The sequence below is a fragment of the Geospiza fortis genome, unplaced genomic scaffold (assembly GCF_000277835.1).
Source record: "Geospiza fortis unplaced genomic scaffold, GeoFor_1.0 scaffold81, whole genome shotgun sequence".
In the NCBI taxonomy this organism is placed as follows: domain Eukaryota; kingdom Metazoa; phylum Chordata; class Aves; order Passeriformes; family Thraupidae; genus Geospiza; species Geospiza fortis.
This window is the reverse complement of record NW_005054318.1, coordinates 5,877,693-5,893,596: the sequence shown is the minus strand read 5'-3', so window position 1 is coordinate 5,893,596 and position 15,904 is coordinate 5,877,693. Positions and strand designations below refer to the sequence as shown.

The window sequence follows — 15,904 nt, the reverse complement described above, 5'->3', positions numbered from 1 at the left end:
TATTAATATAATAATAAATAACAGCACTATGTCTTTATACAGGACTTTTGTTATTGCCCTTGAGGGATTTAATAAAAAAAATTAAAACTACCTAGGGCTCTTGTTTCATTTATTTTTCACATTAAAAACTAGACAGAGAGAAGCAGTGTGATCTGTCCCAGTTTCTAGATCAGAACAGGACTTACGTTTTCTTCAAACCAGCTCAATGTCCTACCCTACTGGACCACATCACCTAAATATATCACACTAATACACTTAATCACAGAAGGCACAATTGCAACTACGCTTTAGTTCATTTGCTATTTACAAATGCAGACACACGTTTATATCCGGCTTGTGACTGTTTCCTTTGAAAATCCACCTCATGCATTTCTCATTACTTTCAATTGCATGTGGAAAACAGTTCCTGACAATTACTGTTACTGTTCAGAACAAAGAACTGAAAAAAAAATCTATTTGTTTAAGTATTTCTACTGAATATAGGCAAGACCAGAAAACGTGCTCAAAGAGCAAAACATCTTTGTACACCTGAGGTAAAGTGTAATTAAAAATATACTAAAAGCTTAAAGTCAATCTTATCAAATATACAGAAGTATAGAAATATATATGAGAGCATTTAAATTATTTATAAGGACTAACAATTTCTCCAAGCACACACTTTCACTACTCCTTTTGTTAACTGGTGCAATTTACCAGTTACAACAAATGGCAATAATCAGTACTGATTGTTCCCAAAGGCATAATTCACATTACAGCATCTTGATGACACATGTCACTAGACAGCTGCGAGTGACGGTGTCCAAGGCCAGAGGAAGAAGTCAGCTCTCTGTTACTGGACATGCCCAGGGCTGATGTGAGCTCAGAACTGACCACTACAAGAGGATGGTTTCAAGGAAACCACTGCTACAGCCTCTGTCTTGCTGGAGACCAGGACTGCACACTCATCCATATACCAAACTGCAGCTGAAAAGACAGCGGCTATTTAAAGCACCCTTAATACTAATTGCCTGTGATCAATTGACTGTATCATGAGGAAAGACTGGAAATGCCAATCACATTTGTTTCTACATTCCTATACAGAATTTTTCACAGTTGGAAAGATAACTTCCCTATTATTCCAAGTAATTATGTAGGCATTTCAAAAATCTATTTAATTCTGTTTTAGGATGCATTTGTAGTAACTAAAATGCAAATTATTCTACTTTTTAACACAGCCAAATATACAATACTTAGTGAAATTGCTGTAAAAATGTATTTTTAAAAGTAAAAATCGGAACCTAAATCTTAATTTGAGTTTCAATGTAAATTCAAAACCAGCTCAAGACTGGAAGTATTTACGGCCTCAGCATCATTCCTATTGCTGCTGTTGTGATTATTTTACTTTTACACATCTTCCTTACCTGAACCACCCACGGGCTGTTGGCAAAGGCCATGATATCTCTTTCTTCCCAGAAAAAGGCTGAATCTGATCTTTTGATCATTTCAAATTTACTAAGGAGCTTCATTGCATAAACCTTCTGTGTCATTTTATGGCGAACCTGTTGGTTGAGAAAGAAGAGAATCAACCTTTTTAAAATGCCTTGTTAAAATCTGAGTACCAGCATAGTATGTTTCTGCTATGTGCAAACTGCTTTCTTGGATGTGATGCCTCCAGGTCTTCACACACCCTATTTTCTACACAGTAAGGATCTGAGAACTGCCAAACCGCAAACACAAAGTTTAACAGCTGCTCAAAAAAACCCACTATAGCAAGAAATAAAGTCTAACTCTGCTTTTATTTTCTTATTCTGAACACTGTCTAGCCATTGGATTCATCCATGTTAGAAACTGGGCAAGCTGTCTGCTTCAACCTCTGCCAATTTTTATTTTACACCAAAACATGATCGTTCCTATTTATTTTCCTACAAAGTTCTTAAATTCATTTTAAATGGTGCAAAATTAATACAATAAATCCTGTTGGAAAACTGTAATTAAACCTTTTATTACAAAATATGAAAACATTTTTGAAAACTTCATCCGAATTCAGACATGAAACCAAATCCTTAAATTGTACATTGCAGTTATTACTCAGTAATTAATCATGTGGCATGCTATTTTACAAAAAAACTATTGAAGGAACAGGTTTTTCACATTCTTGAGCGTTTCTTAAAGAAATCAAGGTGAGAAGTATTCAGCTGTAAGAAGACTCAGTCATCAGGACATTAAGTTTCTGCCTATTTTTTCCTGTTAAAATAAAAAATCCAGAAACTGAAGTTATGATTTTCTGGTGCATTTAAAACCTCTCACATCTAGTAAATAAAGCAGATCCCCTAACTTCTTAGTTTTGCACAATATCTGAGTTTAATTACATTACACGAAAGAATGTTCAACAGGCTTTTCTGAGCAGCTGTAGATGCAGGTCCATGACACCTGCAGAGCAAAGCTTCAGAGAGGCACCTATTTGGTCTACAGATCTAGGAGCATCAGTCTCCTGCTCGTGAGGAGCTGCAAAATTTAATACCCCTGAAGGAATAGAAGAATTATCAGGTGGAGGAGTAATCTTTGAAAAAGCAAGAACATGAACAGAAAGAGGATTATTTAAGGAGTTGCTGTTCTTGAAATTGGGGCTTTTTACCTTCTAGATACAGGTGCAAAGGTTTTATTATTAGTATCTTGCATAGTTTAACACTAAGAAATTAGATCAAAAAACCTCCAACCTAACACCAGAACAGAAACATAGTATCTATGTGCATTAACAACTCTATAAGCATATTTTAGGACATTAATTAGTCAGCTAGTGAAGATGTCCTAAAACAGTATTTTCAAAACTAACTTCTTCCCACTTACTAATCCCAAATGGGATAATTTACAAAAATCTGGTGGCACACTACAAACTATACTCCCCTAAGTAGAACTTTTGTAATCCTGGCCAAAACCAGAAGAAACACAAAGACCAGAAACCTCTAAAAGATATTGTTCAATTGAAGATGCATTTCCTGTGAAACTTCACATGGAAGCTCTGCAATGTATTTAGTAGTTTACAATTCCTAAAGTCACTGTGTACTCTTGCCTAGGTGCAGTTAGAGCAGCTGCCTGCATTTAGAAAAACAACTGTCTCCTATGACTTGGGGAAAAAAATTCTTGAAAGTCATCACAGCCTGAAGGAAGCTCACATACAGTAGAAACAAAGTAAAGAGGGGTGCGGGGCCCAAAATCAGTCTGTACACCTGTCTAAACACGGCCAATAGGTTATTGGCTAATGATTTCTTGTGAAAATTTCAAGATGGGCTCTTTCTCCGTACAAAACCAAAGCAATAACAAGTATACTGGCACAGCCAGAGACTAAGTATGTCTTGGCACTCCTTGCAGGTGAGCAGACCTACCACTGACATTCCTCCTGCTATCAGCACCATGGGCCCTGGAGCCAGCCTTTTGAGCTGCTAGTCACTGTGCTCTTTACTCAGAGCTATATTTGTACATACAGATATTAGCTCATACAGCAGATTATTCATGTATTAAACTGTCATGATGTTTCAACTTCTTCCAACTGTTAAAATGAACTGCCAAATTTAAACTGCAGCTCACCAGAGTAACTCTCAAAATAGGTAGGAAAATCCCTTCATGCCATTAGCACTGAGTAACATGGCCTTGTTTAACTTGTGAAAATGCATTAAGAAAAAAGAATTTCACTCTACTCTGCTTCAACAATCTAATACTTTCAATAAACAAAATGCCTCCATAATTTCCCCAGCATTCACATGGGAAGACAATCTGTAAGCAAAGAAAATAACACATCAATTTGAAGTTATCAGATTTAGTACATAGTATTGGTAATGATATTGTCTCTTTTATGATGGTGTTTTGAAATGAACTCTATGGCTTGAATAATTACAGGTATCCTAAAATAACTAATAAAGCTGCAAGAATTGACTACAGATAGGGTATCATAGTTCACATCCTGACATATTTTCAGGTAATAAAACACAACTGCTTTATCTGCTTTAGTACAGAACTGTACATCAGCAGTGCATGAGGAATTAAACTTAACAAACAAAGCACTTAATGAAGAAAAAAAAAAAACAGGCTATGATGACCAGTGCTTTGCAACACTAAGAAATCAGACAGTAGAGACTGTCACTCATCAGACCATCCTGCAGCACCCAAACACAAGGAGGGTTAACTCTGCTTTAGTTTTCTCTTCCAGTGCATGAGCAGGTCAGTCTGCTGTTTCACTGCAACATTACAGTCCTTCATGGTTAGACCTGGGAGAAGGAACCAAGGATAAGTTTCAATTTCAAATCAAGATGATTTTCCACAAGTGAAAACAAACAAGAGGAACTCAGGATGTGCTTTCATAAATAACTGTTTCTGCATAAACCAGAAGTAACATATTAAGTACCATAATTCAATTTTTCTGTCTGCCCTAGACACCAGTCACTTTTATTCATGGCACTGCATAAGAGAAGAAGTGATCTGGCAGCTGGCAATCATTTGCTTAGCTTTCCCCATCAGTACAGACCCAGCAAAACCAGAAACCAGAGCACAATGTAGAGTTTAATACTTCTGGATTTATAAGGAAATTGTTTCTCCACCACAGTCAGATGCTCGGACCAGTCATCTGATCTCTATTGGACTATTTTTAATATTTTTTGAAGGGGAGAGGAAGAGGAAAAATCAAGCCTTTAAAAAAAAATCTAGCTGTAAGACACAACAGTAGAGAATGTATTTCACTTTCTTAACAGAATCTGGAAAGCTGATTGCTTCACATCAATTCTTTAGCAATAAAATGTTATACTGGAGCAGAAGACTTATGGAAAACAAAATAAAATTAAAGAAGTCATAGATGACTATTTTACATTGCAAACATTACAAGCCAACAAATAAGCATACTAATATAATAATTAGAAACATATAATAAATATTTGTACTGAAATTCCTATGCACAATAACACATACTGATAACACAACATTCATTAATTTAACTCATGTACTTAATCATGTTTTATTTATGGTTCTTTCTGTATTTAATCCCCACTGAAGCAAATTTCTATTTTGATCACAGAAAGCGTTGCAAAATATTTTCATTACTGCAAATCCATCATCTGCAACAGTGGTGTCAACATTTTGAATGGAGTAGAAATAGATAGAGCTTAGCTCAATAGTTTAAACTTGTACCATACCTTGTGAGGCAAAAAAATTGAGGTACGTATGTCCACATCACCAGCTAATATTAGTTCAGATCTGCAGTTGTATTTATTAGCCCACTGCTTTTCAGCTGTAAGACTGCATAACACTATGATTTCTACTTGTATTTTTACTCTCCAGAGAGAGTGTTCTTTTAAATTGACATGAAGTACAGAAGAGCTCTATATGAAGACAAAGAAGTTTCTTTCCAATACCAAGGATTCTTACTTTTTTTGAAGGGCTTATTAAAGATTTTTTTTAAAACCCCATGACAACAATGCAATCCAAACCCCATCATTGTATGACCAGGTTACTAGGCATTTTGTCATTACATTTTAATGGTCAGGCAAATGAAAAATAATGTTTGTCTTCAGATCCCTCAAAGTACCCAACTGCAGTATGTACACCACGAAACATTATCTCTTCTTAAAAATTTAAATTGTATATGACATGGTGAATTACAAAAAAAGAGTTTCCAGAACAAATCAGGACCCTTTATTTGAAATTAATTGTTAAAAAGAAAATAAAAATACGTTAGAAAAAACCTTCTGTTCTTAAGAAAAACACATATGAAAACAATGTATGTTCATTTTTGAAGCACATCAAAAATATAGTTATCTTGGATGCTTCCAGGAAATATGAGTGTGACATCTAAAAATGGCACATGGCTTCTGTTATTGGGACTTGCTCTTTTTCATCTCCTATCCCCTCAACAAATGGACAAGGAACTCTGCTCCTTACAACTTGATTTTTCACTGACTTCACATGCCAGTGCACAAGGAGCATCTCTATTCACTGCTCCATGTGGATTAATGTAAAACTACAAATGTCTAATAAAAGACTTTAAAATAAACCATTTGATGTGACTCTCAGTGAAAAGACATGGACTAGACTGCTTTCTTACAAACACCCTGCAGCAGCCCCTTCACAAGAAAGTAAGGTTCTGCTGAAGGTTTTGGTTTTGATTTTAATTTCTTGCCTACAAAGATATAAAATCATACAAGGTTATAAATATATATAATAATTCTTTAAAGTCTTGCTAGAAAATGAGGATTTTTAGAAATACTCCATTCCATAGTTCATTCACTCTTCTGGACAAAATCAAAGTGTAAATGACCCTGACAGAAAGAAATAGAAGAGGGTGCTACATTCTCATGCTACTAGATTTGGATGAAGTTGTCTTAAAAAATGAATAAAACTTGCTGATTAGATGTTGCTATCTGCCATATTAATCACATCTAAATTTGCAAATTACCCATGAGTCATGCAAACAACATTAGGCTAATCAGAGGGGTTTTTTTCAAGTTCCAACAAATTTCAACAACACTAATATGGAAAATACAAAGAATTTTATAAATTGATCATATATTTATTGCCATTATACACTGCGTCTCCTTTAAGCCCTTCACAGCTTAGATCTTACCACATTCCTCAACAAAACTCCAACACATCTTTGTATTTTCCAAAATGGTTATACATTACAAGACAATATGATTTTCCCAGCTTCCTAGGGCAAAATTACCACAGAGCAGTAAAATACCAGCTCCAGGTAAACAAGTATGAGCAAAAGAGTAATTTTTGTTACCTTGTGGTAACAAGATAACAAGCTTCAATTGCAGCATATTAGTCGCTCCCCTTTCCATTGAGTTGCTTTATATCTCTCTTCCTCTATAAGTACTCACCCAGAAAATCACCCAGGATCAGCTGGTGCACAGTTATCTATTAGCTCACGATAACTTGTCCCTAATGTTTGCATTCTAGATTCTATCTGGCACTTACATCCAATACTTATTTCAAAACTGACATATCAATCCATCTCATACATAGGTTCACATTTTTGTGCCAATTCATCAGACAGTAGGACTTGGAAGTCCTGGAAAAATCAAAATTAAATGGAAATCAGACTACATGTGATACACCAAGTTATTTTTTGTAACTTGATTACCTTTTTTTTTATAACAGAATTTCTCTGCAATAGAAATTTTAAAAGTAATCTCATTCATACTTTAGGTATTATATTGCATACAATGTCAAGGAAGGAATCTTTTAAAAATCCTGTCAGTCATGTCACTCAAAATACAATGCAAGCATCACAATGATAAGAAAAAAACAAAAATCTTTTGTTGCAGTGTTCGCCTGCTCTTTTGTAGAAGGTTTCATATATTATACAGTGATAGTTGTGGCCAAAAAGATTTAGAATTGCCATAGACTGCCTTTTTGATTTTGACCAAAGGATAGAAAACATTCCTGAGTTCTTCCCTTCCTGTCCATCGTATTTTGAACTCAGATTTACTGTTTACTATGCACAGAAACAATCTCTCAATACAATGAAAATTACACTTGTTCTTTGTAAGAATAATTTTTAAATATAAAACATGAAGATTGAGGAAGTTTTCGGCTAAAGCTGTTAATCTCTCTAAACACTAAATCATTACATTCTTACCAGCTGCACTTCTCCAAAAGCCCCTCTTCCAATCACCTTAACAACATCATAGTCTTCAGCTTTCATTTGTAAAGCTCGGATTTTTTCCACAATCTTCTCATCTAAAACAAATCAAAAAGAAGTTGTGATAATGCATACATTAATAGAATACAATTTTAGCTATTCATTTAGAGTAAAAATAAGCTATTTTTATTCAAATGTTTAGAGCATTCTTGGTAATTCTTGAAATCTGTAGTCACTGTTAATATCTCCTTTCATTATTCTTTGGAAACCATTAGCCATCTACCTTTAGCTGTAACAAATGAAGTATCTTTCATATTTTGCTGACTCTCATTTCACACCTCTAATAATCACTCACAAGCTTATGGGAAGATTCTGGTAATGAAGAGAGCCAGAGATGCCTATCTGGAATTTTCAATCATTCCTTGCTACCCGCTGCACTCCCAGGATCCACTGACACTCCACTGATAATGCAAGGTGGAGCATGTGGTACGCAAAAAGCATTGCAGGTGTAACCTGCTCCTGCACACCTGGAGGGTTCAACAACATTCACATGGCAAGGAATGTGACTTGGTAACCTCCATGTACAGCTGCAGATCACACAAAGATCTGGCACATCCACTCACCCATTCCATATGAAACATTGATTCAAGTTTACAAATGTGTAACTGCTTTTTTGGTGTTCACTGCATGTGTAGTTCTACACTTCTTAAAATGATGTCTACAATGCTCTGTTCAGCCTTCTTCAGATAAGCACTGCCTGTCAGAATGTGTCTTATGAGCAGTTGTGAGAATCTGTAAAAGGGAAAACAATGAAATTCTGATCTCTGACAAGTTCTAAAAACACACAAGGTCCTAGACTCTAATCTTGTAATGAAGCATGCTATGAATGCATTCCCAGCTAAATGCATTTTTGAAATCTATTCTTATTACGAGGACAAAAGATAATGGAATCAGTGAATGGAATCCATAATACTAGAGGTAATCTGAGGGATGACAAGCTCCTATACACACTTAGAGGAAGAACAAAACAAAGCAAAACAGGTGGCTGGAGCAAGAACTCTACCAGGGAAGAGCATGAAATTGTATGAAAAGCTGTGGATGCTTAGATTCAGAGAGGGGTAGAGGTTTATATACTGCGAGATCCCTGTTTAGGATCAAATACCATGGAATTTTATCCCTAGAAAGGCATTAAAGAGGATCTTAGATCTGAATACCGGGGAGAAAAGGATGAGAAATACAGTTAATCCAGTATGACATTAAAGATGACATGGTTTAAGGGAGTTAATGATAAGAACATCTAGTAAATAGCTTAACCATTCCTACATACTCATGAAGAGCAACTTGGCAGATTACAAGCAATCCAATAGATGCCCGACCATCAGGAACACTTATTTTCTTCCAAACAAGCAATAAGCCAATAAGGCATTTTACTGAGTAACAAGCCTCAAAACAACCACCTAACTCACACCAGACAAAGCTCTCCTTCTGCATAGAGCCCTCTGAAATTAGGTGTTAAAGTACAAGACTTAGCCATAAGAAGTGATGCCTGTATTTCAGTTATGGATCATATCAGCATCTGTGTGTGTTGTACAACATAACACAGGGATTTCAGTAGCAGGGACCCTTATGTCTAAGTAGGGGTGCAACAGAAGTGGGCAAGGAGGCACTCTAATTAATTATTCACAGACAAGAATGAACTGGTTCAGAAAGACAAAGTCTGTGGCAGACTTGGCAGAAGCAACTGCAAGATGGTGGAATTTAAGACTCGAACAGACCTGAAGAAGGAAAATAGCAGACCTTGGACTTCAATCCAGAAGAATCGAGCCAGACTATGGCTCGTTTGGAAAACTCACCGGCAGGATCCTGTGAAAAGCTTCTGTGAAGGGCAGAGGAGTGGGCTGATCTTCAAAGATGACATGTTCATAGCACAAGAACAGTCTGTTCTAGTTAGCTATCGAGCTGTTCTAGTTAGAAATCAAGCAGGAAGGAGAAGGAGCCAGTCTGCCTAAATGGGCAACCTCTGCCTCAACTCACCACAAAAGGTAAAGGTTTGGAACATGGAAGCTGAGTTGGGTTACCCAGCAGGAACCTCCCAAACTAGAAAAGATGGAATTGGGAAAACCAAGCTCAGCTGGAACTGAAACTAGCCAGGATTATGAAGGGATACAAGAGATTCTATAAACATATTGGCCATAAAAGGAAGACTGAGGCAAATATAGTCCCACTGCTCCCAGTGTGGGAGGTGAGCTAGTACCAGGGACATGGAGAAGATCAAGGCAGTCTATGCCTTTTTTGCTTCACTTCACTCTCAAGCCCTGCTCAAAGGCCTCCCAGCTCCAATGAAGCAAACTTGGCATACACCAGGTCTTGAGACAATACAGGATGCATCCAAGTGTGCTGAAAATACCTGTCAAGACCATTACCAGGCTGCTCTCTATCACCTTTGAAAGGTCATGGCAACTTGGGAAGGTGATGACTGGTAAAGCACAAATGCCACATCCATATTCTAAAGGGACAACAAGGAGGCTACAGGGTGGCTACAGCAGCCTGACCACACTGCCCAAGATGATCATGGAGAAAAATACTTCAGGAATCCACTTTCAAGCACATGACGCACATGGAAGGATAAGAACACCCAGAATGGATCTAGAAAGGACAAACTGTGTTTGACTAACCTGATTTCCTTCAATGATGAGATGTCTGTCTTGGTGGACAAAGGGAAAGCAGTACATTTCCTTGACTATAGCATGACTTCCAACACAACATCTCAAAGTATCTTTATAGCCAAACTATGCTGACATGGACTGCACAGAGGAATTATCTGGTGAGTGGTAAAGCTGCTGGAGTCACAGCCAGTGGTTTTAAGTTCAAAGCTGATGCACTGGAGGGCAGGGTGGCTCCTGTGAGTGACCCAGACAGGATGAGTAATGAGTTGACAGAAAGCTCCGAGTTCAACAACAACAAGTGCAGAGTCCTGTGGCTGGGATGGAACAGGAAGGAATAGGATGCACTCACAAGCTAGAAGGCACCATGAGAAAGAGGACCTGACAGCCCTGGTGGACAACAAGCCAAGCAGAGAGGAATGCCTTCACAGTGACTGTGTGAGTATGTGCTGGTCAATGCACAGCCAGTAAGTTGAAGGAAATAGATTTCCTCCCCTATCTGTCATTTGTGAAATCATATGTGGAATATTATGACTAACTTTGGGGTCGTCAGTGCACAAAAAATACTAAACATTCCATGACCACCAAGATCCTCACATGATGCTCAAGAGACGCTGAGAGAACTGGAATTGTTCAGGTTAGGGATGGATAAATGGTTGGCCTCAGCAGAAGTTGAAATGAGGTTTTATTTCAAAGGTGTACAAAGTGAAAGGACAAGAGTCACCAGACAAGATGAAATACCAGAAATCTTATTTTGTAGGAAAAGAATAGTAAGAACTGGGGAAAGGTGCAGACTGTCAAGTGGAGCTAAAAAACTCCACCTTTGGAAATTCTCAAAATTCAACTGCACAAGAACCTGAACAATCCGATATAACATCAAAACTGGCTTGACTCTGAGCAGAGAGTTGGACCAGCTGGCCTCCAGAGATCCTTTCTAACCTGTGGAACACAAAAATGCAACTGTAAGTTTCTTCTGAGGAAAAGACTGGATGTGACAGGGAAGGGGGGAGATTCATGTTACAGGGAGGGAATGATCTGCTAGTAAAGTTGTAAGGACAGAGGCAATTAAAATCTCCAAAAGTAAACAAATCTGCTACATTCAGTGTACTTATAAGACCAAAGTAATTCAGTGTGTCAACAGGAAGAAGAGCTGAGAGAATTGTGATGTTGTTTCCATACAGAATAATGAAAGCCTAGACCAAAAGCACAGGAAAGCAACAGTGCTTCACCCACACCAAGTTTATTATTTTTGTTAATAGTGTGAATTAATTTTGCAGATTGCAAAGGAACGGCAGATCACAAACCCTGGTACTAGACAAGGAAGATAAATACAAATTCACAGGAAGCAGCAGTAGAGAAAGAATATCAGCAAACTTCAAGTGATAGAGAATGTGCAGTTACACGTTTGAATATAATGATACATCTCATTAGACACATGAATGACATGAGTTTATTTTAAATGTTTCTGACATGTTTCAATGTTTTCAAATATGTGAAATAAGCAGGGATCTAAACACATTGAAAAAGCAGTGTGTAGTTTTATGCAGCTCAATATCTGAGAAGAAACTCACAGGAATACTTCTGTATAAGGTAGAAACTATAAACAAAGTTACTACAGCTACAGTGAAACTCTTCAAGCATTAAATAATGCAAACAAGCAATGAAAAACCCAAAAATATATGAATCAACCAGGTGAGGAGTTACTGGTTTTATCATCCAGGTGAAATGCTGAGAATAGAGAAATCCTACTTGCTTTGCTAAAAGATGAATAGAATAGAATAGAATAGAATAGAATAGAATAGAATAGAATAGAATAGAATAGAATAGAACAGAACAGTTCGAAGGGACCCACAGTGACCACCACTGTAATTGTCTGACTATTTCAGGGGCGACCAACAGTTAAAGGTTATTAAATGCTTCTTAAACACTGACAAGCTTGGGACATTGACTCTCTCTCAAGGAAGCCTGTTCCAGTGTCTGACCACTCTCAGAATAAAGAAATGCTTCATGATGTCTTGTCTGAACCTCCCCTGGTGCAGCTTTGGACCATTCCCATATGTCCTGTCACTGCATCCCAGGAAGCTGAGTTCAACACCTCCCTCTCCACTTTTCCCCTCTTTAGAGAGCAATGAGGTCACTCCTCCTAACTCCTTTAAAATTTAATAATCTCAGTTAATAATAATACCACATAGAGATGCAAATGTTGCAAAGGTATCAGTAACACAGATGAGTTGTCTATTTTGGCATAAAATCCTATGGATATGGAACAGATAATCAATGCATGGAACTAACCTGAAACAAAAAACTGGGGTGCAAGAAGGCAAGCTTAGATTAACCCTGAAGCCACATCATAATTGCAACATACTGGATCATAAGATTTAGTTCACTATCACATAATGTGATCTAATCCAGGGTGCAGGAGACCTTTCCAATAGCAGCCTTCTTACAGTGGTCTGAATTTTCAGATTTCACACATATGAGTTTGAAAGTTTTGGTATCTGTATGCACATGTCTCATGAATTTGCAACAGCACAAAGACCAGCAGAAGAAAAATAGTATGTTTAAAGGAAGGCATTAGATGGACTCTCCAGCCCCAGGATGCAATGGAATCTTATAGAAATATTTTGACATTTAAATAAAAGTTCTAAAACATGAGAATACCATCACCTATGACTCAGTTTTCTATGTTAACACAGGAAGGACCAGGAATGTTAGATACAAAGAGTCTTTGAAGACAACTTTTGATTTACTATTTGAAAATGGCATTATAGCTTTTAAACAAATGAAGTTTCAGTTTCTGAAAGGGCTGAGTGTTTGGATCAGTCGCTGACAGCTGGCAGCAAGAACGTGGCTGAAGGTTGCAAATGCTTGTGAAAATGGAAAAGATACCTGTCTAGGACAGTAAAGGGGGATAGGGAGGAAGAAAAAACCCAAACTTTTCTGCCTTTTAAGATTTAAAAAAAAAGTTCATATGCAGGTTATTTTCTCTTAAAAAATAATGTGTATCAAGCAGTTCTGGGGAATGTATATACGATGAAAAAAATTGTAAGGGAGTGCAATTTTACCCCACAGATCACCCACAGTCAGTCAATGAGTGCTGCTATGGAGTATGTTAAGTCAAAAGTTGCTGCCCTAGGCAGAAGTCCAGCCAGAAGTTAAACTGAAGTACAGCCAGGAAGTGCTGCAATCCCACAGCTGAACAAAACCAAACAGAAAGCACAACAGAAGTAATTAGGGGTGCATCTATAGTGTCTGGTCAAAGGTGTATGAAGAAGAAGAAGCTTCTGGAGACCTTGCAGAACCAGGAGGAACTAGAAGGCACAGCTCCAGACAGGGTAATGCTTCCTCCCTCAGAGAAATAAAAGGGGAACATGAGAAGTATGTTCTCTTGCATAGATGGAAAAGAGCAGAGACAGGGAAACAGAAAGCAGCAGCCCTCTCTGGCTTACAGAGAACACATCCCTAATGTAATGAAAATAAGCCTAACGGCAGGGCTGAATTGCTTTGTATCTACCAAGTACCCAAAAGCAAATGTGGTTAATGACACTGACATATAACTTGTTTATACATCTAAGAAATTCTGTCTTACACACTGTGGCTTCCATGCTCTGCTTGGGAAAGTTGGTTATTTGATACCTCTCCCATCCCTACTCCTACCTGAACAATATCATTAAGAATGGAACTGGAGCCCAACCTGCTGAGGTGACAGCGAAGACCTGGCAGGGAGCTGCCTCAGAGAAGCCAAGAGAAAACCAGAGTAGCAATTAGCTCCTTAACTCAGTGGAAGTTCTACAGTGCACTAAATTCCCAAGATAGCAAATGGCATCTGACATTTCATGAGTGCTGCTGACAGGAAGCCCAGAGCACACAGAGCTGCAGCCCTGGGAGGCACTCACACCACACGGGGTGACACAGGTTCCTGTTAGTAACCACACAGCTGGGCAGGGTTCAGCAACTACAAATGACATAACAAAATGCAAGGGAAGGAACCAGAACTGTTGATTTTGCAAGAATTTAATCTTAACAGACACATCTTCCAAGTAAGCAGTGTCTGGTTGGAGAGAAAAATGGCTGAAGGAACATTTCAGGGAGTTTATTCAGGGAATCTTGAAAAACTGGTGCACAGGTATCACACCTCTACTAGTACACTCTACAAGTTTGCCAACCTACATAACATCAGCAAATCATTTTAAGAACACAAGTTTCCAACTCTTGAGTGATGTTAAATAATGCATAGAAAATCACTGATGCATTTAGGGAGTCAAGACTTCTGGGTTGTACAATACCTGTTTATGGCACCCCTCCCTATGCTGCTATTTGGACTTACTCAAAATCCATTTTTCGTGCCCTTCTATTCATGATGATAAGATTATAAATGATTAAATGTCTCCAACTATTGCTTAAACCTGTTATTTAGCTATTTCAGACTAAGTTACATCTGAATGGGAGACCACCAAAAAAGGCACAAGCCACTAAGACATGATTCAACAATTGGCAAATCTTAGACAGCAGAAAAATTGACTTGAAAGAATTTACTCAACCTATTGCCTTCGCCTGGATGACAGAAGAGGAAAAGACCAAGAAAGATTTGTTACACCAAGCCCATGCTGAAAAACTCAGCTTCCTTTTCTAAAATAAGTGAATTAGCTTTTGCTTTCAGACGACTATGAGATTCCTCTCATTGTTTTGGGAATTAAATATTGCATTACGTTTTTCTGTTCCATGAATATGCTAACAGAGCAACTTAAATCAGAATCCCAACAGTTGATTAAAGCAACAAAAAGAACAAAAAAACTGAAAAGGAATGGTTGTATTATGTCAGATATTTAATGTGTCTCTTCTAAGAAACACAGGCTACACTTTGGTTCAGTACCTTAGAGAAAGTGGTAAGAAATCAGAATAGTAAGGCAAAGCAGGCAATTAAAGAATTTCTTCATATTACAAGTGAAGAGACTGCTTTGGCGAAGTGGTCACAGAAACAGAATACACCAAACTCCTATGGTGTGGACAATTAAAACTGCCTTTGTGAAATACCTGAAACAGTTGAGTTTCAGCTTGCAATTATGAGCTGAGCTAAACATAATGTCTCAGCTGAAGTGCAAGCTATTTCATTTTTAAATTAAAAAAACCACTATTAATAAAAACATTAACCCGAATTGTAATAACTTGACATAGGTTGGAAGTAGGGCGTATGCAAACCCCTGGGATTGTGGTGGGAAAAAAAATCTCTCAAAATGTTACTGTGGAAGAACTAAGGGATTAAACTGACTGAAGGTGTGATGATTATTTAGTGTTGTCCACAATTTCTGCAGACTTGTGTAATGTGGATGAGCAGGATGGCAGTGACTCTGCTTTAGCTGCCTCACTGTGCAGCACAGTGTAACTCCCAGGAGGCCCTGCCACCTCTCTGTGCTGGCCTCAGAAAACCCTGGGGAGGGATGCAGGCTCCAGGCCCCTGGCACAGACTGCTCAGCAAAGTTTGTCAGAACCTTTTGACAGCAGTTCTCAGCTGGGCATTTGCGGCAGCTCTTCAGATGCTGAGAAAAATCACAAGAGACAAGAACTCACTGTTCCTTACCCTCAGAAGGCAACAACTTACAGTTCCATAAATTCTCAATACAGTTCCCAACTT

General features: G+C 37.9%; 1 protein-coding gene across 3 annotated transcripts in view; it reads right to left on the bottom strand.

Annotated features, from left to right (window-relative positions):
* The window catches only part of ROCK2 (Rho associated coiled-coil containing protein kinase 2), a 55,867-nt gene that overhangs the window by 37,545 nt on the left and 2,418 nt on the right, over nucleotides 1-15,904 (bottom strand). For all 3 annotated transcript variants that reach the window (XM_031056470.1, XM_031056471.1, XM_014306753.2), the window contains exons 2-3: nucleotides 7,607-7,707; nucleotides 1,401-1,538 (exon numbers count right to left, since the gene is read on the bottom strand). In XM_031056470.1, coding sequence (XP_030912330.1) covers nucleotides 1,401-1,538; nucleotides 7,607-7,672 — 204 coding nt within the window. In that variant the 5' untranslated portion in view covers nucleotides 7,673-7,707. The remainder of the gene's footprint in view (nucleotides 1-1,400; nucleotides 1,539-7,606; nucleotides 7,708-15,904) is intronic.